We start from the raw sequence: 25,216 nt of genomic DNA, 5'->3' as shown, positions 1-25,216 counted from the left end.
TAGGTGTGGGATAGACGTGGGCCTAGCAGTAGAGGGGAAGGAGTAGAGGGACAGAAACAACCAGTCATGGAATAAGAAAAGTGAAAGGGAGAAAATTAGAATGCATGCAACTTCCAAAACAGCACCCCAAACTCATTCGGGGTCCCAGTGCTAAGGCCCGTCAATGTTCTGTACCGGCCTGAGCAAACACTGCCACCTGCTGGCCAAAGGGAATGTGACTGTCCCGGGATCAGTTTGCAAATCAAATATTTGAAAAATGTGATCAAACAGGAGTGATAGAAAATTTAAACTATATAATGCTGTGTTTCATCCTGTGAATGTAAATATGTGTCTGGAATATAGGAACAAGAGAGCAGTATAAGTGAGATTATAAGGGAATGAGCAACCTGCATCCTTTTTAAAACAGCTGACATTCATTGAAGTTTGACAGTTTTGAATGTGAACTATCTCAGTTACTCCTCATATCAAGTTTATGAAACGGTACAATTATGTTCCTGCTTTTCCTTTATGGTAGCGGGCACAGAGAGGTGACACTTAGCCCAAGGTTGCTCAGTAAGGGCCTGGTGGTATTAAACATTTAGCCCACACAGTTTAACTCAGAGTCCAACCCACATATCTGAAATATAAAAGAATCAAGAGATTGAATGTAATTTTCTAAGATTTGAAGAGTAAATAAGTAGGGAAAGGAGTAACAAAGATGACACAGAGATAATTAATCTTTTCTCAAGTAAATCAATCCAGAAATATTTCCTGAGCACCTACTACTATTTACATATATCTTATGTAAATATGACATAAGATATAGCCCCCACCTGCATGGAGGTATGGTGAAGCTGTGCAAATAAAACACATACATAGGAAGCAATCAGAAGGTGACATACTATTTCATGAAGACCTGGTATGAATCGTTCAGAACAGAGAATAGGTGAAGAACAGACCAAATTAAAAGGAAGTGATGAGTGCGGCTATGGAGTGGGGTGAAACCTTTTAAGATAAGCAATGCTAGCTTGACGGAAGTGTCTTTAATTCAAATAGCCTTAAGGAAAGGACTTGGACTCCACAGTGACTGTGAGGAGAAGGAGCCTTCATGATGGACATAAACAAAACTGATGAAGTTTTTTAGCAAATTGATTTACTTTTTAGATATTCTAGTTTTAGTATTGGAGGGCAGGGGAGGCATTCCAAAAGCCTGAGCAACTAAGTCAAAGTGATTACAACGGGCAGTTAAGTTTGAGAATCACTTAATAGAAAACCATTTCCCCATTGCTTGGGATACTCTCTGAATCCAGAAATAGTAAATTTGAGTGAGGAGTCTCTGTTCTTACTACGAACACCCTTTTTCTGACAGAGGGGAAAAATTCCATCCAAGGAGCAGACCTTGGCTGATCTAGCATTTTTCTGGTATACTTAGTGTTCTTCATGGATAATCAGGTCTACAAGATGTCTACCAAGCCAAGCATCTGAAGGAGCACTGCCCACTATAACACAGACCACGAACGGGAACTAAAGATGAAAATTTAAATTTCTTAGTAGCAAAAATAAATAAAAGGAAAGAGGTGGAATTAATTTTAATAATATTTAGCCCCATATATCCAAAATATTATCATTTCAACCTGCATCACATGTAAAAGCGATTAGTAAGGTATTTTCTATTGTTTTTTGTACAAAGTCTTCAAACTCTGGTGTGTGTTTTACACGTACAGCACATTTCAATACAGAATAGCCACATTTCATGTGGCTAGTGGCTGCCGTACCGAGCAGAGCTCATGTAAACACTTGGCATTCATTAGTATTACTCACAGATGCTGAATCTGAGTGCTATCTAAGAGAATGACATTCTAACATCAAATTTATTTCTCCTTGGAAACAGATAGATGATATCAAAGCCCTGAAAACATAATGATTTGTTTTCTCTTATAATCCCAGGTGGCTTTATCCCAGAGTTCTTTGGGGCTTAATAGAAACCTTGTTTATCTTTTCCCTTCAGAATCAGTTCTCCAGAAAAGTAGGGAATGAATTCACTCTTGGAAGTTGAAAATTGAATGTAAGGCAATTGCAAGGAGTTCTAAGACCTACAAAATGAGGTCAATTAGCAGGCAGAAGAATTAGGACCCCCCCCTTTTTTTTAATTTTTCTGTAGCCCATGGTAGTGAGAGAAATATGTGACCTTAGGGGCTGAAGAATATCACTCTGCTTCTTCACACAAGTCCTAGGACCCTTTCCATCCTTCCAGGAGAAGTCCAGAGCTAACTGCTCAGATTTCAGGGCCAGGATTGGTTTATGTGGATTAGGCCTTTGTAGGTGAAAGATATGCCCTCTGGTACAGGTGGTTGAGCTTTTCTCCCATTGGTCTTGTATTTTAATTCCAAGAGTTTAGTATTGGCAATGAGAAGGAATACATAGGGCAGGCTGCATAGCCTAATTTTAAACATTTAAACTTGTATAAAATAAGAAGGATCTTTCCAGATGTGTCATACCAGATAACTGGAGTTCTGCATTGGAGTTGGGACAGATAAAACTTCTTGCTTCTTTCTTTCGATAAACATTGTCCTTGTAGACATTGAAGGGAGAGACAGATGGTCTGGGTTAGGACTAAGTAATTTTTGGCCCCTGACCTGATATCATCAAATATCATGTAACTATGGCCCTTTAATCAAACTGTCTTCCTCCATAATGAGAGCACTTACTAAACTGCCCCCTAAAATATCAAAGAAAATATTTTTTCTAATTATCTCTACTTAATTTCTAATTAAGTAGAATTATTTCGAATTATTTCTAATATTAAAAATATGTGAACTTTTTAGCTCCAAAGCATAAAAAAAATAGATGTGAGAACCTAGGTCCTAGCATCAGATGCTCTCTAAATCCCTAGTTGGCCTTGGGTATGTCCTATCATTTTTTTCTAAAGAGAGTGGTCTTGAGTGAAAAAATTGTTATTTAAAGCTTTGATTTCAACCCCAAAGTTCTTTCCTTTTTGACTCTTACGGTTCAGCCTGATGGTCCCTGTGGCTCCTACAGAGCTAGTAGCTGCAGAGGGTGCCCCTGCCTCATGTGCCTGCCCTGTACCTTACTCCCCAGCAAAAATTCACTTCCCTGTAGAGTAAGGACTGCCCTATACAAAATCCTGTCTCTTAAGGAGGAAAATGCTACCAGACTCTCTTTTCCCCTCAATCTCTGACATCTGCCAGACTTAACCACATCTGAAAATTGGGAAAAGTCTGAGAATTAAGAGAGACTAGTGATTAAGCACTTGGGCTTTGTTATCAGATAATATTGGGTTTGATACCCAACCCTGCTACTAACTGAACAACCACGGGAAAGCTTCATCTTTTCTGTAAAGTGGAAATAAGTACATGGACTGCTGCACAAGTTTGTTGTGAGGCATAAAAGTGATCATGTGAATAAAATGCTTAGCACAGTGCCTGGCTTACGTCAACACCATTTTCTGCTCCCTCTTACAATAATATCCCTGATCACCTCTCCAATCTCACCTCTCTCCCCATGTTCCAGCAACAATGACCTATTGGCTGATCCCTGGAAGTAAATGTCCTTTTTACTAAAAATCCAGGCTTTTGCAATGCTGTTCCCTTTGCCAAGAACACTCTTCCTAATGTCTAGAGGCAAATACCTAATCATGCTTCAGATCTCAAGTAGGAGCAAATCTAATTTTTATGGGGCCTGAAGGTTAGAAATTCGGTTAGGGGAAAGACCTTGAAAAAAAAATGAACTCACAATTAACTACAAAATGATAGAATATTTATTCAGGATGAAAATAAAATCACAATAAATTAAGGGAGTCTTAGAAATTCACGTCCTTTCCTTTTGTGATCTTTTGTGGCAAGTGGCAGAAATGCTTAGAGGACACTCATCCTGACTTCTCCTTCCCATCTAGAAGATGCTACAATTCCCAGCATTCACTGGGGGCCTTGAGGCTTAAGCTTTATCAGCTTCAGAGTAAACACACATTTAGCCTTAGAATTTATGTCACTTTCTATGTGAATCTTCTCTGTACCTCCAAGATTAGACCTGGGTTCTTTATCTGTGTCTCTCAGACTTCCTATGCATATTCCCACCATAACTTTCACGCCTGTGTGCTGAAATCACCAGTTTGCATGTTTGTCTCTTCAAATAGACTATGCATTCTGGAAATACAGGGCCAGTATTACCATCAGTTTACCTTCGGTACATAGTGTACCACCTGGCAAATGTAAGTACTCTTCATCTATTGAACTAATAGATAAATATCTGGTTTTTCCCCTCTCTCTGGAATGCTTAGTTTACCAGAGCTGAGAATTAGCCTCCCTGGTCCTTCCTGATACCCAACAACTCCACAATTTCAATTATGTGACATCAAGGAATTCTACTTGTAGGCATTTTCCCAGATTAATCAGGTATAATTGCTTTTATCTATTTGGTATACAACTTCTTAGAGAGGGCTTCTTAACCAGGGACATACAATGCAAGAGGACATGGGGTAAGTAATAGAATTTTTCCCTTTGGAAAGAGCTTTCACATTCTTCTCCAATGAACCAGCTTATCTGAGTATTTTCCTAAAATGTCAGTGAAATACAATACAGATCATTCAGCAAGAGTCATTTCCCCCCATCCTTGTCGCTGGTAGGACCCTAATCTTACAAGTGTTCTTCCTTCCAAATGATCAGGGATGGTGCCCCTTGGCTAGCTCCAAGGGGTGAATGTTATATACTCAAAGGAAGCCATGACAATTCCATTTACCTTGCCAAATTACTTTATTTGGGTAGGTATTATGATAATAATATACATTTATTAATGCTTTGAAATTGTAAAAGTAGCAATGACATACTTTCTGTGAAGGTAAAAACATTATTTTTAAAATAAAAATATTTTCTCATTTCTTGACTCAAGCTGGAAATGAGAGAAGTCAAGTGATTTGTGGGTGAACCACACTCATTTTAAAAGGAAAAGAGTATACTATTAATTCACAGGAGAAAATATTCCAACAGAGAAAAATCCTCCCAGGGTAGTAGCTCCCAGTAGCTTCAATTACAAAGGACAATTTTAAGGTCATCATGCACTGTATAGGGGTTGAATTTTTAATATTTGCACATGGTGGGAACTAGGAGAATAATGACAAAGTGACCAGTGTCATTTTTATTCAGTCTCATACTATCACTCACAACAATATTCTCCTCAGGTTTGTGTGTGTGTGTGTTGTTTTGTTTTTTGAGACAGAGTCTCACTTTGTCACCCTCGGTAGAGTGAGAGAGCCGTGGGGTCATAGCTCACAGCAACCTCAAACTCTTGGGCTCAAGCAATTCTCTTGCCTCAGCCTCCCAAGTAGCTGGGACTATAGGCACCCCCCACGATGCCCAGCTATTTTTGGAGACAGGGTCTTGCTCTGGCTCAGGCTGGTCTCAAGCCTGTGAGCTCAGGGCAATCCACCTGCCTCAGCCTCCCAGTGCTAGGATTACAGGTGTGAGCCACTGCGCCCAGCCTCTCATTGGTCTTAAAAATAATTGCACAACTATGTGCCAGACATCTCCTGTTAGGGAAGAGGATCACAATACCTCTCCAATTCTTGGATGCCTCCAGACCTAAAAGTGGGCACCATCGTTCTAGAAAATTCTGCCAATCCATTTAGGAAGGTGACCTTGTGAGAGCGTGACAGCAGGAAATCATTCTCCTCTCTGCTGTGGTGGTGATGAAGGTGGTCTTGCAGCACCACTCAAAAATAGAATTTTTAAATCCCATGGTGTTTCTTGAGTGCTATCACTCCTGTACCCTGACTCATTAACTGTAGAGTTTAGGTAATTAAGATAGGAAGCAAACTGATATTAAACCACTATGCATAATGCAGATGTCTAAAAAGGATGGTATTTCCAAGGCTCTAGGAAGCAGGCTAATCAGGTTTCAATCAGGATCTCATCATTCAGAGAGAGAAAATTAATTCAGGAAGGGAGGCAGGGAGTGAACGAAATCACAGGCAGAATCTCAAAATCAATCTGGATGAATCTATACTCTTTGAGAGGAGGCAAATCCTGCAACTCCCTCACGTGATGGTGCAAACCACAGCAGAGTCGGGCTGGGAAATTCTGTGATAACCTGCTGTGGAAAGACATCGCTGCATGCTCCTGTAACACTCCTTGAAGATGCTCTGGGTTACAAAACCTGCTTAAATCAACACTGTATTCAACTTCCTTGGCCTAACAATTTCCATGGAAACAACCATGTGTAGAGGGTGACAAGAAGAGAAGGCATTCCCAAGAGCAGGCTTCTGCAGCAGACTCACTTTCTGAGCACTTTAGGGGCCCAGGCTGACAGGGTTTGTTGTGTACTAGGAAAGAAGGGATTGGGGCTGTTTCTGAATTCCCAGCTTGATATCATTCTTTGCTGCTGTTCACTGAAATAAGAAAAATGCTCAATTCTTTTTTTTTTTTTTTTTTTTTGGTTTTTGGCCGGAGCTGGGTTTGAACCCGCCACCTCCGGCATATGGGACCGGCGCCCTACTCCTTGAGCCACAGGCACCACCCAAAAATGCTCAATTCTTATCCATTTGTTAATAATTGCAATATATGAAGGCTGTCTGCAAAGTACCCAGCCATGTAATAGTAATAATAGAGAAATATGTGGCTGGATATTTTCTGGACAGCCCTCATATAGTTGAGATTTCTGAGCTCTTTCCCAGTTGGAAAGATGTTCACAGAAAATACAGTCTCCTGAAAGGGGGATAACCCAGAGAGATATGATCAAAGCAGAATAATATCTACCTCCCTCACCTCAATCATAACGTTTCAAAACTTGGGCCCATACATGCTATAAAATAGCTATCACAGTGAGAAGGGGGAGAAAAGGAAACTACAGGATCACATATTAAACAGCAAACTTTACCTGAAGACTAAACATATCTATAAAAAAGATTCACCCAGTTTGCCAATAAATAATTAAAATGTGTGATTTTAAGCTATTACTACTAATTTTATGTGTTTTCTTCAAATAACTTTTCAAAGTCTGCCGTAGTTTTCCAAGCAATCGTAAGGAAGTTAAAACTTAAGTTTGAAATAAAGACAGCCTCACAGAAGAGAACTGAGCTGATTCACAGTCAAGAAAGCTTTGAGAAAACAAATGAAGTAATTGACCCAATTGTTAACCGGAATATGGAATAGATACTAGTATTGTGTCAATATTAAATTTCCTGAATTTGATCATTGTACTGAGGTTATGAATACTTTATTCTTAGGAAAAACACACTGAAGTATTTAGGAATAAAGGGGGGATAATGTCAGCAACCTAATCTCAAATGCCTGATAAGAAAGAGAAATATAAAGTGAGAGTGATAAAGCAGAGATGGAAAAATGTTCATGATAGTTGGATCCAGGTGAAGGATACAAAGAAATTCCTTTTATTAGTTTTAAATTATTTCAAAATAAAACATTTATAAACACCAAATTAAGTAATTTTATATTGACCTAATTGAACACTAAACTTGTGGACATACAGTTAACACCAAAAGATCTCTTTTAAAAGATCTCTGCACAGCAAATAAAGCAATTAACAGAATGATGAAAAGGCAATCTACAGTACGGCAGAAAATATTTGCAAACCATGTATCTGATAAGAGGTTAATCTCAAAATGTTTAAGAAACTCCTTCAACTCAATAGGAAAAAGCCCTGAATAACTCAATTAAAAGATGGACAAAGGACCGCAATAGACATTTCTCCAAAAAAGGCATATAAATGGCTGCCAGATATATGTAAATCAGGGAGATGCAGATCATCAGGGAGATGCAGATCAAAACCCTGATGAGATATTGATACAAGATTCCCCGACTCAGGGCTGGACAGGAACCCCCCATTGTATAGGCCCAGGTGAGCTCGGAAATCAGACCCCCATCTCTGAGCACAAACAGGCTGCACTTCCAGGCCACACCCTCTGGGCTCTAGTAAGGTCATGAACAAAGCAGATTGAAACATTTTGGGGTGGTTCCACCTTGAGTAGGGAGCACACACCCTAATCACTTACCTCAGGAAAAAACTGCAAGGAACTGATAACCTTGCCCTAGCGGAAGCGGGACTGCATTCATTCGTTAATGCACTCATTAACTTTGAAAAGATGTTTTCCCACCTACCAAATCCTGGCCAAAATGTGAAATAACCACTAGACAAAGGGCCCAGGTGGGAGACATCTGACTTGGGTCTTCCCCTTTGCCAGAATCTCTGGTACTTTTTACTTCTTCAGTATGCCTTTCTAATAAAATCCTATCTTACCACTGATCCGTGGTCTGTGGGTTCATTCTTTGAATCCGATAACAGTATCACCTCATACCTACTAGGATGGCTATTATCAAGAAAACCAAAAGATAAATGTTGGCAAGGATGGAGAGCAATTGGAAGACTTGTATGCTGTTGGTGGGAATGGGAAATGATTCACCCACTATGAACAACAATGTGGAGGCGCCTCAAAAAGTTAATACTACCATATTATGTAGCAATCCCACTTCTCAGCATGTATCCAAAATAATTGAAATCAGGATCTTGAAGAGACATTCCATGTTCACTATACCATTGTTCACAATAGCCAAGATTTGAAAACAGCCCAAATGTCCATAGATAGATGAATGGATAAAGGAAAAGTAGCATATTCATACAATGAAATATTATTCATCCTTAAAAAAGAAATGAAATCCTTCATTTGTGACAACATGAATCAAAGCTGGAGAACATTATGCTAAGTGAAATAAACTAGACACAGGACAAATACTGCTTGATCCCACCTTTATGAGGAGTCTAAAATGGTAAAACTCAAGAGGCAGAGAATAGAATGATGGTTGCCAGGGGCTGGTTGAAAGGGAAAATAGTGAGTTGTTGTTCAGTGGGTATAAAGTTTCAGTTACATTGGATGAATGAGTTCTAGAGAACTGCTGTACTTAAAATTTCAAGAGGACAGATCTCATGTTCAGTGTTCTTTAAAAGAAGAAACAAAGAAGCACATGGACTGTTTTGGAGGTGATGGCTATGTGTAGTACCTTGATTGTGGCAATGGCTTCATGGGTGTTTATATATGTACAGCTCATTAAATTGTATATGTTAAATAAGTGTAGTTTTTATTAAGAATTCTACCACAATGAAGCTGTTTTTAAAGACTTACAGATAAGTCTTTGCAAACCGCAAGGCAACCTTCAGAAGAAAAGGGATTATTGAGAGAATCCATGTCTATTTCATGCTGTAAAATGATCTCTTTAATGAATGATATTTTTTCCAACTAATTATGGTCATTTGTACTTGATTATTTATGCTAATATAATACCAAGCCATGCCTTTGGTGTTTTATATTTCTGAATATAAACAGTGTATCAGTATACTATATATGTTTTTCTAGAAGAGATGTATTAATATAGTGCCTCTCTTTTGTGCTGTTTTTTTTTTTTTGTTTTTGTTTTTGTAGAGACAGAGTCTCACTTTATGGCCCTCGGTAGAGTGCCGTGGCCTCACACAGCTCACAGCAACCTCCAACTCCTGGGCTTAAGCAATTCCCTTGCCTCAGCCTCCCAAGTAGCTGGGACTACAGGCACCTGCCACAACGCCCGGCTATTTTTTGGTTGCAGTTCGGCCGGGGCCAGGTTTGAACCCGCCACCCTCGGTATATGGGGCCGGTGCCTTACCGACTGAGCCACAGGCGCCGCCCAGTGCCTCTCTTTTGTATTGCACACAGCAAGTGACATACAACTGGGCAGAATTTCAGTTTATAGTAGTGTAGCTTTAACAAATGGGAGTAAATGTTTATAAAACTGATAAGTATTCATGAACTGTTGCTGTCTTGTAAGGCTGAATCTTAGCACTCTCAAATTTCTTATTCTACACAAGGAATTTCCAGGTGAGGTTACAAAACTATTAGTTACAATAACACCATTTTCAAATTTCTGTTTTTAAAACAGTCCCTGAAGTAAAAAAAAAAGACACATAAGAACTTTACATGCAATAAGAAATAAGCAAGGAGAAATTGAAAAATTAATTTATTATATGAAGAAACATAACAATATTTATTACAGTCAATGACTGCAGAGAAGCAGTTGACAAAAGCTCACATCCACAATGTATTGGCTGAGGAGTACTGGCACATACACTGATAACCATAGCACTAATGTTCTAAGGTGGTTTCCAAGGAAATGCTGTTTAACAATCAATTTTAATGTTTATTTTCCCATTTACAAGGCTGAAAAGATTAAACTCAAATTCAGTTAATGACTTGAATCAAGCATTCATGTTGTAAATCACAATTATCAAAACATGGTGCTATGTTGTACATGAATATACTAAAATGATAAACTCATTTACCATCAGAATCACGTTCTCAGATTCAGTTGGTCTTTGTCCTCCAAGTACCATTGTGCTTGGGTTCTAATTTTTGTTTTTTTTTGAGACAGAGCCTCTAGCTATTGACCTGGGTAGAGTGCCATGGCATCACAGCTCACAGCAACCTCCAACTCCTGGGCTTAAGCGATTCTCTTGCCTCAGCCTCCCAAGTAGCTGGGACTACAGGAGCCCATCACAATGCCTGGCTATTTTTTGGTTGTAGTTGTCATTGTTCTTGGGCAGGCCCAGGCTAAATTCAAACCCGCCAGCTCTGGTGTATGTGGCTGGTGCCTTAGCTGCTTGAGCTACAGGCGCCGAGTCTTGGGTGCTAATTTTTGTAAGCAACTGGTTGGTAAGACAAAGGGCAACTGTTGAGAAGGCCAAAGTCTCAGATATGCACTCAAGACAACTATGTGGATGACACTACTTACTTCTTTTCAAACAGTAAAAAAATAGTAATAACCTGCTTATGGACTCTAATAACTATAATAATAACTCTTTAAATATGGATGGTACTTTAAAAATATTTTCAAAGTATTTATACACCTATTATTTAATATTTCTGATAATCTGGTGAGGTAGGTTGGACAAGCGTATTATCCAAATTTGGTAAGCGAAGAAACTGAAGCATGCAGCAATTAAGCAACTTACAGGGCTGGACAGGGAGATGCAAACCTCTATATTTGGCTGTCTCTTCTAATGATGAGAGAAAATCTAAACATGTTTGGTAAACTTATTTCAATATATTTTGAGGAAATATTTTACCCCCATTCAGCCAAATGACAGTGATTCATTTGGAGCAGCTCTCATGACAGGTTATGGTATGTGATTAATTAGACAAAGCACTGAGAGTTTGACAAATTGAAATTATAACTGAAAAACACATTTTAGCTCTCAAAACATAAGGAAATTTTCTGGCTTATTTTATGCTTTTAGGACGACTAGCTCTGCAGTGTGAATTGCAATTTTGCCATTTCAAAGATATAATTTAAATACAAAAATTCTTAGTTTACCATAACTTATATTTTCACCATGCAAGATAAAAAAGCACTTATTTCCCTCACCCAAAATGAATGGACGTATGTGTCCCCAAAGACAGGGTACTCGTATAGCAAGGGTTTAAAATTGACAAAGTGTCCAATTTAGTTATCAAACTTCTGTCCTTATCAATGTGTGAATTAGGCTTTGGGAATCTGACACAACATCACTACCCTGTTTCCCCGAAAATAAGACAGTGTCTTATTTTAAGGTGTGCTCCCAAAGATGTGCTAGGTCTTATTTTCAGGGGACATCTTATCTTTCCTGTAAGTAGGTCTTATTTTCGAAGGATGTCTTATTTTCGGGGAAACGGGGCAGTAGTTTGGTTTGGGGTCACTAAAGGTGCTTACTTATCATCTAAACCAGCGGTTCTCAACCTGTGGGTCGCAACCCCTTTGGGGGTCGAACGACCCTTTCACAGGGGTTACCTAAAACCATTATATATACCCCGTACAAATACAGGTATATGAAAATAATTTTATGGTTGGGGTCACCACAACATGAGGAAGTGTATTAAAGGGTCGTGGCATTAGGAAGGTTGAAAACCACTGACCTAAAGTGATTTAAAATGTATTTGAAGATTAAGACTTTGTAATGATTTTTAAGACAGGCTTCCAAACCAAAGCTGAGAAATACCAATTTCTCGATCCCTGTCCAATTTTGAACATATCCAGTCAGTGACAGGCTGGCGGCTGCTCCCACTCCTCACTCCGAAGGCATGACTTGAAGGTATTTCAGATGGAAAAGGGTCACGATTAGCCCTACCATCAACTACTGCAAACCTTCAAGACATTTGAAAATATCTTTCTCACAAAAGAGCTTGGAAATATCCGGTGTCAATGAACGCAACTAATGGATGTGATAAAAAGAAACACTTGGAATGAATTAGGAATGGCCTCACTGTTCTCCTCATCATTACTGAACCTTTTGTTAACTAGGAAATAGTCAAAAAAGGATGTATTTTAGCTTTATTTTATTCACAGTCTTGACATTGAAGGGTGCTACTGTGGATTACAATTGTAATCTATGCACTTGGAGAGTGCATGAAAGTATATGTTGTATGAAGTCTCATTTTGATTAGGTGTGCTCATTACTTATTTTAGGCCTATTAAAAATAGGGTAAGTAATAGATGATGTGCTAGCAGACAGAACATAGACAATCTTGAGTTTTATTTTCATTTGGTTAAAAATAGACAACAATCTGTTTATGGATATCTCCACAATATTAAACCACAAATACTGATAAACCAAGAACATTTGAAATGAGAAAAACCATCTCATAAAACTAAAGTTAAATTTCTACAGTTTAGAAGCTTATTGATATATTTCTATGGAACTGTATAAAAATATTAAACAATATAGATGCCCTATGAAAGAATATGTACTGTTTGACACCTGAATGTAGCAGAAATTGATTACCAAATTGCATTTTTATCTGTGCGTATGAAATTACTTATAAATTTGACACCAACAAGAATTCAAAAGGAAAATTATCAGAAGTGTGATGGGCAGATGAATACATTTTCTAGGTTAATACAGAGACGTGGACCCATATTCCATCTGGTTAAATACTACGTAGAGTCCATAAATAGAGTCCCCTTTGTAAATTTCTCTGATTTTACTCTGATCTCCATTTTAAATTGGTAGGATCTTTACTGTCACCCATTTCCAAGTACTTCATTATGAATATTTTAATGGTGGAAATAGTGGTATTGGATACAAGAATTTTTCCAAGACAACTGAGGATGTGTTATCCAATCCTCTTTTATGAAATAAACAGGGTTCCAAATTAAAGAAAAAAAGATTATACAGATGATGAAAGGGTATAGGAGGATAACATTAGAAATCTTTTTCAAATTAATTTACAATTATGGTAAATCAAAATGTGTTCAATGACAGACAAAAATATGGTCATCTCTTTCTACAATTTAAAAAAGTTCTCTGAGGTCGGTATCTAACTGGGGGTGGTGGTGAGGAAAACCCTCTTCCTTCAAATAAAAATGAAAATGACTAAATACCAGAAAAACTTGTCGACCAAGGTAACTCTTATGTAAAACTTTCCTGACAGGCAAGGAAGGGGAAGGTGAGAGTGGAGACTGTATTCTCTTCTTTCCTAAAAATGTGAATCCTAGAAAACTCTATGAGAAATTTCCCAGAATCATGCAACAGGACTGAACCTTAAGGAGGTTTAAGCCTACCCTGGAGCAGATTCACATATTTAACCATTCTGGGATGGTAAGAATTCTACTTATATAAGCTCCATCATTTTGATGTTTTAACATCTCTCCTGATACAGAATTTCTTCAACATACCAAAAGATAAGAACTTTCCTGAAATTACAGGTTTTCATAGTCAAATTTAGAATTCATTTTTGTATCCATGGATGCTAAGCAATAAAGTATCCAAATCCAGGCTCTCGAATCAAGTAGACAGCATGCTGGGGCGGGGGGCACTACAGTTGGCTATGTACAAAGAACCTTAATGAGATGAAAATGGAATATCTGTCTATTCAAAAACCAAAGCTGAACATCCTTCCCTGTAAACTCTGACAGAAATGACATTAATGATGGCAAAACACCAGTAACCTTCTCTGGTCATCAGGATAGTTCTAGGGTGAAAATTATGTTCAGGAATAATAAATTATAAGGCTACCCAGACCAACACAGTCCAGAAAACTAGAAAACAAGTAAGCCTCTCTCTTCATTCTACCTGATGGATTTAACTAGCCCAATTCAGATTGCAGAGATACCTCGTCACTGAAAAGGCCAGTAATGTCTAGAAGAATGTAACATGGTCACCTGGGAACTGTAGTGCCCTTCTTCAACATTCACAGGTTTCCCTGGCTTCTCCCCATAGTTCTAAATACTCAAGAGCTCTATACAGAGAAGCAGGTCACAAAGAATTGACAGCTAACTTCCTGCCTTTTTCCCTGTGCAGGGTTCATTTCTTGTATGAAGAGTGGGTATGAAACCCAGAAAACAATATGCCTGTGCCCTGAGAGACCTTGGATCCCATTAAGCAGAGCATATATCATCAGCATTCAAGAACTGAGTGGGCTCCTCACTTATTCCAGCACTAGAAGGTATCTCATCTCCACTTCTAGATGACTTTAAGTCTGTATTTCCTACTGACTCACTGGATTTCTGCCTCCTGCAGGCCCAGCAAAAACACCTAAGCCAGTTCTGAAAGCCTTCAGAAACAGTGGTGGAAAAGAGCCTTTTGCAAGGGTGGAAAAACTGATAGAACACAAGCATGAAAAGAATGGCCGTGCAGTACCCAACAAGCAGCTGTAGAATCAACAGAGGTGCACACACATACATATAGATGTCGGTCTTAAAAAGATACCACAGGAGGAGAAGGATGGCATTTTCAATGAATCTCATCATATAGTACACCAGTAGCTGGTACCAATTCTGGGACTTGCTGATGAGGTCGGGGCTGTCAATTTTCAGCTGTACAGCTGACCAGCAGAACATGTTGATACCAGTATAGAGTAAAGTGAGGAAGCATAACACGATGGTGGTACCCACCCGAGTGAGAGCCTTCTCTATGTTCTCAGGGAATGGGGAGTCACTATACCAAAAGAGGATCCAAGGGTATAAGAAAAAGCTGAAGAAGTTGATGAATATGACCATAACCACCCAGCTCTTCAGGACGGAGGTAAAAAGAACTAGGACTATAACTCGAGTGGCAATCTCAAAGCTCCTCCAGAGGAAGATACAGACATAGGCCAGAGGCTTCACCTTGACCTCGTACTCATCATATTTGATTTTGATGGCTAGGATGTTGCAGCGCAAGGCTCCATACACAATGGACAACAGGGATAGAGTCATGAAGAAGCCTAGGGAAAAAAAGAGAAAGAGCATTGTTAAGTCTCACCTACACCAGTAACCTACCATGGCAGATACTCTGTCAGTCCATATTGCTTGGACTCTTCTGTTTCATGTACACAGGCTGACTTCCAGCTGTCAATATCTGTCTTTTGTGACTGAGGACATTTTCCAGATTTGAATAAGGCTGCTCTGCACAGGTGTCTGGTAGGCTAAAGTGCCAGGAACTAATCCTCTTGTAAGAGCCCTCAATACCCCAATTCAAGCCATAATTAAAAGCTTAAATATAAGTACCCTGGATCCCCTATCCCTTGGGTAGAATAATTCTGATGCAGCTCAGTGCTTGTAGCTCAGCAGCTGGGCACAAGTCACATACACCAGGGCTGGAGGGTTTGAACCTGGCCAGGGCCTGCCAAACAACATGACACCTACAACAAAAACATAGCCGGGCATTGTGGGGGGCACCTGTAGTTCCAGCTACTTGGGAGGCTGAGGCAAGAGAATCACTTAAGCCGAAGAGTTTGAGGTTGCTGTAAGCTGTGACACCACAGTACTCTACCCAGGGCGACATAGTGAGACTCTTGTCTCAAAAAAAAAAAAAAAAAAGAAGGAAATAAAGAAAAAGAAAAAAAAGAATAACTCTGATGCATGTGTTCTATAACATTTCCCAATGTTTCCTCATAGTGTTAACTTCTAGTCACCCACTGTGATAGCAGTCTAATAATGCTCCCTTTATTGGCTGCCTTCCTTTCTGTGCCTCGTTTCTCTTTCCCCATGCTCTTTACACCTTACTGCCAAGTACATGCACTCAAATCCTCCTCTCAGGGTGTGCTTTAGGGGCAACCAAAACTAAAACACCTTCCTAACTCCATCTTGGTCTGTCTGAGTATGCTGAGTCTTTTACATGGTGTGTTTTATTTCCTCAATTGGCTTATAAGCTTCTAGAGAGTTAAGACAAACCACATCTGGTATTTCTTCTTGATGATGCTCCTCTACTTATACCAGTAATAGGTATAGAAATATAAGGAACTCAAAAGTTAAGTTGCTAAATATGGTCCCCTCTATCTGCAGAACCTTTTAAATTTATATCCTTTAAGGAATCTAACATATTGTCTTCTATACAGGCTGTGCAGCTGTACTCAACTGGAGTCCCACTAGAGTGTATAAGCATTACTTTTTATCTGCATCCATGCGAGCATCTATTATTTCTTGTCTTTTTGATAACAGTCATTCATTTAATCCAGTAATCCCACTACTGGGGACTTACCCAAAGGAAAATAAGCCATTTTGTCAAATAGATACATATATTTGCCACATATTTTAATCCACTCATGAATTGATGGGTACTTAGATTGATTCCATGTATTTTCAATTGTGAATTATACTATGATAAACATTTGTGTGTGTATATATATATATATATATATATATATATACCATGATGTACTAATCAGCCATAAAAAAAGGAATGAAATAATGTCATTTGCAGCAACCTGGAATGAAGTGGAGACCATTATCCTAAGTGAAGTATCCCAGGGATGGAAAACAAACACCATATGTTCTCACTAATAAGTGGGAGCTACATGATGGGTATACATGGGCACAAAGCTATGTAAGGAACATATGAACCAAGCAGAGGGGAGGGTGTGAAGGATATGAGGGATCCAAACTTACCTATTGGGTACAATGAACACTATTCTGGTGACAGGCACACTAAAAGCTCTGTTTTAAGCATTATACAATGCGTCCATGTAACAAAAACATTTGTGCTCCCTTAATATTTTGAAATAAAAAACAAACTTATGGGCAGCGCCTGTGGCTCAGTGAGTAGGGCGCCGGCCCCATATGCTGAGGGTGGCGGGTTCAAACCCAGACGCCACCAAACTGCAACAAAAAAATAGCCAAATAGCCAGGCGTTGTGGCGGGCACCTGTAGTCCCAGCTGCTTGGGAGGCTGAGGCAAGAGAATCGCGTAAGCCCAAGAGTTAGAGGTTTCTGTGAGCCGTGTGATGTCATGGCACTCTACCCAAGGGCGGTACAGTGAGACTCTCTCTACAAAAAAAAAAAAAAAAAAAAAACTTACATACTGACTATAGAATGCTCACTGCAGTTACACTGTTAAATTTTGAAGAGACTGAAGAAATGAGAACCCCCCTGTTACTGAGAGTTGATCTGTTTTGGGCTGAAAGGCCTGGGCGTTTCAACAAGTCTCAACTCTAGCAGTTTATTTCTTAAAAATGACTTACAGCTAACAGGTTTATCCAGTTTATAACAGAAGCAGCAGTTTAGGGAGAAAATATGTGGCTCATTTAAATGGAGCATGGTATTATGTTCCAGCACACAACACTCGTGGCCTTGAGTTCTTTTATCTAAGAAATATGCTACCAACCCATGAGCACAGACTATGTAGTCAAAACTGAAAAATGATCACTGCAGGCTGCGGCCACTTCTAAATAATAGCACAAAGGAGCATGGGAGGAAGGGCTGTCTGTGAGTTAGGAAACCAGGGTCAGGCTCTGGTTTTACTCTTGCTTACAATGAGAAAATGGCAAGCTCTCTGGATTCTATTTTCTCACTCATAAAATTGAGATGATAATACCTTCCATACTTTCTGCTTCAATTTTTAACTATCTTGAAATATGTTTGTCTGTTTATTTTAATAAACTTTCTCTTTCAGAGTAGTTTTATGTTTACAATAAAATTAAGCAGAAAGTACAGAGATATGCTATACACTCCCTGACCTCACATAAGCACAGCCTCCCTCATTATCAACATTCCACACCAAAGTAGTATACCTGTTAGAATTGATGAACCTACACTGACACATCATTATCACCTAAAGCCCATTGTTTATATTAGGGCTTACTCTTTGTGTTGTACATTCAATGTGTTTGGACAAATGTATAAAGACATGTTTCCACCATGACACTATCATACAGAGAAGTTTTAACGCCCTAAAGATCCTCCGTAATCTACCTATTCATCCCTCACCCTTAACTTCTGGCAACCACTGATCTTTTTACTGTCTTCATAATTTTACCTTTTCCAGACTGTCATATAGTCAGAATTGTGCAATAGTTAGCCATTTTCAGATTGGCTTTTTTTGCTTAGTAATATACACTTAAGTTTTCTCTACCCCATTTCTTTTTAGTGCTCAATATTTCATTGTCTGGATATACTACTGTTTATCCATTCACCTACTAAAGAATATCTTGGTTGCTTCCAAGTTTTGACAATTATGAATGAAGATGCTATGAACATTCCCATGCTGGCTTTTGTTCAGACATAAGTTTTTAACTCTTTTGGGTAAATACCAAGGAGTGTGATTGCTGGATTGTATAGTAATATGTTTAGTTTTGTAAGAAACCTCGCAACTGTCTTCCAAAGCGGCTGTACCATTTTGCATTTATACCAACTATGAAAGAGAATTCCTGGTGCCCCACATCCTCACCAGCATTTGATGTTGTCAGTGTTCTGGATCTGGCCCAATACATTTAAGGTACATAACATGATGTTTTGATATACATACATATTGTTAAATGATGACTAGAGTTAACTTAGTTACTGTATCTATCACCTCATATAGTTAACCTTTTTGTGATGAGAACACTTAAGATCCACTCTCTTAGCAAATTTCAAGTAAGTATACAGCATAATTGAGTGGTGCCTGTGGCTCAAGGAGTAGGGCACCGGTCCCATATACCAGAGGTCGTGGGTTTGAACGTGGCCCCAGCCAAAAAAAAAAGTATACAGTATTATTAACTACAGTTACCCTGCTGTACATTGGATATCTAGAACTAATTAATCCTACATAACTGAAATGTTTTATTGTTTGACCAACATCTCCCCTTCTCCTACCTCATCCCTGCTCCTACTACCAATCTACTCTTTGGTTCTATGAATTTTACTTTTTTAGATGATACATATAAGTGAGATCATACAGTATTTTTCTTTCTGTGTCTGGCTATTTCAGTTAGTATAATATCCCCCACGTTCATCCATGCTGTCAAAATGGCAGGATTTCCTTCTTTTTTAAGGCTTAATAATATTTCATTTTAATAGGTATATAGTGATATGTCATTGTTGTCTTAATTTATATTTCCATGATGACATATAGTGTGGACCATATTTTCATATACTCATTTGCTATCTGTACATCTTTTTTGGTTAGGTGTCTGTTAAGTGTCTTTGGACCACTTGTTAATCAGACTGTTTATTTTCTTAGTGTTGAGTTTTAATAATTATTTGTAGATTTTGGATAATAATCCTTTATCAGGTATGTCTTTTACAAATACTTTGTCCAAGTACATAGTATATGGGAGATAATCTTATTTTATTCTCTTAACAGTGTCTTTCACAGATCAGAAATTTTTAATTTTCATGAAGCCCATTGTATCAATTCTTTTTTTAATATGGATTACGGTTTTGGTATTATATCTAAAACATAATCAGGCGGTGCCCTTTGCTTAGTGAGTTGGGCACTGGCCACATACACCAGAGCTGGCAAGTTCGAATCCAACCTGGGCCTGCCAAACAACAATGATGACTACAACTAAAAAATAGCCAGGCATTGTGGCGGGCACCTGTAGTCCCAGCTACTTGGGAGGCTGAGGTAAGAGGATCACTTGAACCCAAGAGTTTAAGGTTACTGTGAACTAGGACGCCATAGCACTCTACCATGGGTGACCAAGTGAGACTCTGTCTCAAAAAAATAAAAATAAAAATAAAACATAATCATCAAATTCAAGGTCCGATTTTTCTCCTATGTTATTTTCCAGGAGTTTTATAGTTTTGTGTTTTACATTCATGTCTGTGATCAATTTTGAGTTAATTTTTGTGAAGGGCAAAAGGTCTGTGTATAGATTCACTTTTTTGCATATGTATGTCTAGTTATTCCAGCACCAATTGCTTAAAAGATTATAATTTATCCATTGTATTGTTCTTGCTCCTTTGTAAAAGCTCAGTTGATTATTTTTATGTGGGTCTATTTCTGGGCTCTCTATTCTATTCCATTGATCTATCTTGTATTCTTTTGCCAATAGTACACTGTCTTGATTATTGTGGCTTTCTCCATGTCTGCTTCTTAAAATTCAATTCTATGTAATTTTGTCTATGTAACATAATTGTCTGTACCTAAGTGCATAATTTGAAATGTATAGAAATAAAGATTTTTCATTGTTTAAGTTCTGAATCGATAAAAAAAAAATCTATGCTTGGTGAGCATAAAAACTCTGAAGACTTGGTATTTATTTGCCTAGGAGAAGCTCAACTTTATTCAAAGCATCAACTTTTCTCATAATCTTTTGAAACTGATTTAAATGATTGATGTCATTCACTAGAAAGGCTGGCATCTACTAATCAAATTTAAAAGACAGAAATGCCATCACTTGAGTAGACTGAGAAATAAGTGGACTGAATTATTTTTCCTGAGAAGCTAATCAGTAGATTATTGTAAATAATAACATGTTACTGATATACTTTTATATGTGTGGTTAAAATTTTCCACATTCTAAGGATCCAATTTTATTATTATTTTTTAAATTCTTTTATTTATTTATTTATTATTAAATCATAGCTGTGTATATCAATGCAGTCATGGGGTACGATGTGCTGGTTTTACATACAATTTGAAGGATCCGATTTTAAATTCTTTTCTTTTAGTTCTTACGTTTTTTTCCACTATAAGAAAAATACTTTAAATGCAGAAGATGAGCTAAACATAAATGATTAAAATGTAAATTATGTAGTCACACACACAATATTTATATCATTATATTTATGGTATTTTAACTCTAAAATATTTATTGCTTTTAAGAATAACAATGACCTCCAAAAATTTTTCAAGCATCTATCCATTTTTCTCTTATTAGGTCAATTATTTCCAAATTACATCCTTTTCTCTATCAAGAGAATTAGGCAATTACTATCCAGTTGGTGCTTCATGGTAATCAACTTCAGAAGCCTTCTGAGAATATGAGGAAATTATCTTGAAATCACTGGCTTCATTCCCATTACTGGGTGCTCACTGTGAAATGTCACACAGATAGAAATGGGGCCAGGAAGGGAGATATACTTGGGAGACAAGAAGTGTACGAAATACTTGTAATGTACATTTTTACCTCTAAAATGAAGCTGCTACTTCATGCATGACAGGGAAGATGCTCATGCAAATGTGTTATTCATATTTAAATAAAGCTCCCTGATACCATTTCCCAACCTTATTTTTCCACAGTCATCACAAAAGGGGATCAGATAGCAGTCCTGCCTATTTAAGTGACACTTCACAGAAGTCTAACATCCCCTAATAATCCTATTCTAATTTCCTAGGAGAGTGTGTGTATTTTTTTAGGTGTTTGTGTGTGTATGTGTATGTGCATATGCATGTGTGGGGGGCATTATGTGGCTTTCCTTTTTTATTAGAAGGCAAGACGTCACTTTAGGTAAAGCTGAAAGGAAGGCTTTGGCAATATTTCAAAGCCTTGCCACACTCCTAAAGCTTCCGCCTATCCAATTCCAGCCAAATGAACTCCTTCCAAATGAACTCTTCCTATTTTACAGAGAAATTACTCATCACTAGGTATGGATATGCTCATTTCCTGACTTGACACCAGAAACTTAATCTCTCTATAAAGTGACGGAGAACATTTTCTTTCCCAGAATTCCTCTGAGCAAGCAAATTCTATTTGTAGGTTAAGGGAACAATTTCTCTGTTGCTTTAGAGAGATAAGAGAGTCTGCCAGCAAGACGGACGATGGTAGACGGTATTCTCTGTAACATAATTACTCTCTCTAGATACTGAATCTTCAGTAAAATGACTGAACTCATGAAATGCTTGGGTGGAATAGACTTTCAAAAAAATTGTGAATGACATCAAGGGGGAACTGAGGCACCTAAGGGGATATGGAGTATAGAGGCAAAGGGAAATTGGAGTAATTTATCACAATAAGCTTCCAGAAATTAGAATTTTAACCAGATTCCTAAGATGGAGTGTGATTGTTGTCTTTTTTTTCTCTCAACTCAGTGAACAGAGTGTCTTTCTTACTATGTGGAACCAGTATCTCCACCTGTGCTAAACTCTATCACTTGCTTTCTAAAAAACTTTATTTCATCAATTATCATCTTTCTTGTCTAAATTTTCAACTGTTTTCTTAATCCTGGCTCTTTCTCCCAGTGCATGAATCTGGGCAAGTCATCTGAATCTACAAAAACACCCTTCTTTGGCAAAACTATACATAATTGTTGAAGACATGTGAGGGATTTGTGGCAGTTCATTATAATATATTCCAAATCTTTTTTTATGTTGGAAAACTTCTAGAATAATGAAGGTTAAAAGAAGAAAAGAAGGGAAGGAAGGAGAGGAGGGAGGGAGGGAAGGAAAGAAGAAGGAAGGTACGTTTCATTTATCTTGCATGCCTTTCTCTCTATTACTACATTATCTTTGAGACTTTTCTGTCTATCCTACTTGAGTTGTCTCTAATCAAAACACTTAATCCCTAATCCTCATTTTCTTGCAGTCTAGATTCTGATCTTACTTTTTTTTGATCTTTCTGCAACATTTGACATTACTCATTCCTACCTTCTTGAAACTCTTCCTGTATCACATTATTTTCTCCTAATCATCCTCTCACTTTCCTGGCAGTCCTTTCTCAGCACCTTCATAGGCACATCTTTTTCTTCCTACTCAGGAAACATGGATGTATATTCTCCTTCTCTCCAAGGGCTTACCATATTTCTCTTCCTAAATATCCCATAAGGTAGCTCAAAAAAATAAAAATAAAAAAACCTGACAGAACAAAATATTTATTTCCCTGTAAATCTCCTCTGGCATTCCATCTAACAGCCCATGACACACACACTCCCACCAGATCATCCTATCCAGAAAGCTGAATGTTAGCTAGGACTCTTTACCATCCTCTGTCATCCCACCCAAATAGATTTCTTAGCTCTTGCTATTCAGCATAGCCCACAGACCAGCAGCTTTGGAACTAGCTGGGAGTTTGGTAAAAGTACCCCACCCAAGATCCACAATGACTCAGAATCTGCACTGCAACAAGATTTTTTAGGTAATTTGTATGCACACTAACCTCTGAGAAGTACTGCTCAAAAGTTATTTCCTCCCTCTCTTTCTGGTTCTGTCTCTTACTAACTTTCACATGGCTCTTGGCATAGGATCCTAACTCATTTGTTTCCCTGTCACCAATCTTCTTTCTTCTCTTTGTCTGCCTGGTTAAACCTGATTTAGTCTTCAAGGTTCAGCTGAAGAGTCCTCTCATTAAAGATGCCTTCCTCACTTCTTCAGCCTTTATTCAACTACATTCATTCAGTTGTGCTAAATGTTTCAAAGACTCTTCCAACCCCATTTAATTGCCATGCTACTGGAATCTCATAGCCACCTATGCATACCTTTATCTAAATATACCTTTATCTCATCACTTGGTACCTTGGAGGTACTTGGCTTTTTTCTCATTAGAGTACAATCTCTTCAAGGCAGCTACTGGTTCATATGAAGTTTTATCATTAGCACCTAGCATAGTGATTGGCATAAAGGTTATCCATATATCTAATAAGTGAATGAATAAGTGAATGAAAAACTGCACAAGCTATGAATGAGGAACTTTTTCACCACTGAATGAGGAAATTTAACTCTCCCACAGACATAACTAGAATAAACAATGAGACATCTCAAAGCCCCTTACCATAGGATGGCTTCTGGGGTCATGGGCTTTCTATGCAAATATATCAGCCTCCATATGCCTTTCTCAGTCAAGAAGCTGCACCTGCTTCCAATATTTCCCGAGAAGTAAGATTCAAATTAGAAAAGGTCTTTGAGATTTACATCTATAACTAAGCATATTCTTTGAAATAACTGAGAGGCCTGCAAAAACATGGAGATACAGGAATAATGTGGTATTCTCTGATCACAGGAGTAACTAAGGAAGCTAAGTGCTGCTTCAGGATGTATGGCCCAAGCAGCAATTAACTAAAGTATGGACTATCTGGGTAGTGTTGTGTTCTCCCGACTAGTTTCCCACATTATTGCTATTCTGGGATTCCATGGCTTACTTCCTGGGGATAGCCTGGAACACTTATTCTGGAATCCAGAGTTCTTCTGTTATAATTCCATCCTAGGCCTTAACAAGTGGTTAGCAAATTGTTAATAAAGAGATTGAAAAAAACAGAAATCATCATCACTATGAGCTTATGCTCACATCTGCCAAATGTCCCCCTCCCAGGTGCTACCAAAAATATTGCTTTTGGCTCTTTTTATTGTTGTTGTTGCAGTTTTTGGCCAGGGCTGGGTTTGAACCCGCCACCTCCAGCATATGGGGCCGATGCCCTACTCCTTGAGCCACAGGCACCACCCTGCTTTTGGTTCTTTTTTTAAACAGAGATACAGTTCACATACATTTAAAGTGAACAATTCAATGGGGGTGTTTTAAGTACATTCATAGATTAATATAACTATCACTACAGTATAGTCCATTGTAGTATATTTTATCACTTCAAAAAGAAACTTCACACCATTTAGCTATCACTCCTCCAGTACTGCTCCCTGCTCCCCATCCAGCCTTATATAAAATAATCATTTATCTGCTTTCTGTCTTTGCAAATTTCCCTATTCTGGACTTTCATATGAATAAATAATATAATATGTGGTATTTAGCAATTAGTTTCTTTTACTTTAGCATAATGTTTTTAAGGTTTGTCCATGTTATAGCATGTATTGGTCCTTCCTTCCTTTTTATGACCAAATAATGTTATATTGTATGGATATATAAGACTTTGTTCATCCATTCATCATTTGATAAACATTTGGATATCGTGAATAGGGCTGCTATGAATATTTGTACACAAGTTTCTGTGTGAACATGTTTTGTTTTCTCTTGGGTTTATAGGAGTAGAGTTCAGGTCACATTAACTTATTGTTTGAGGGATTCTCAGACTGTTTTCTGAAGCAGTTGCATTATTTTACATTCCAACCAACAGTGTATGAGGATTCCAATTTCCCCACATCCTCAT

General features: G+C 38.1%; 1 protein-coding gene across 1 annotated transcript in view; it reads right to left on the bottom strand.

The window, feature by feature from the left end:
• Window positions 1–9,974: 9,974 nt before the first annotated feature.
• The window catches only part of XK (X-linked Kx blood group antigen, Kell and VPS13A binding protein), a 45,408-nt gene continuing 30,166 nt past the window's right edge, over window positions 9,975–25,216 (bottom strand). Inside the window, exon 3 of the mRNA XM_053580878.1 lies at window positions 9,975–15,208. Coding sequence (XP_053436853.1) covers window positions 14,382–15,208 — 827 coding nt within the window. The 3' untranslated portion in view covers window positions 9,975–14,381. The remainder of the gene's footprint in view (window positions 15,209–25,216) is intronic.

The sequence above is a fragment of the Nycticebus coucang genome, chromosome X (assembly GCF_027406575.1).
Source record: "Nycticebus coucang isolate mNycCou1 chromosome X, mNycCou1.pri, whole genome shotgun sequence".
Lineage (NCBI taxonomy): Eukaryota > Metazoa > Chordata > Mammalia > Primates > Lorisidae > Nycticebus > Nycticebus coucang.
This window is presented reverse-complemented; position numbering and strand designations above follow the sequence as displayed.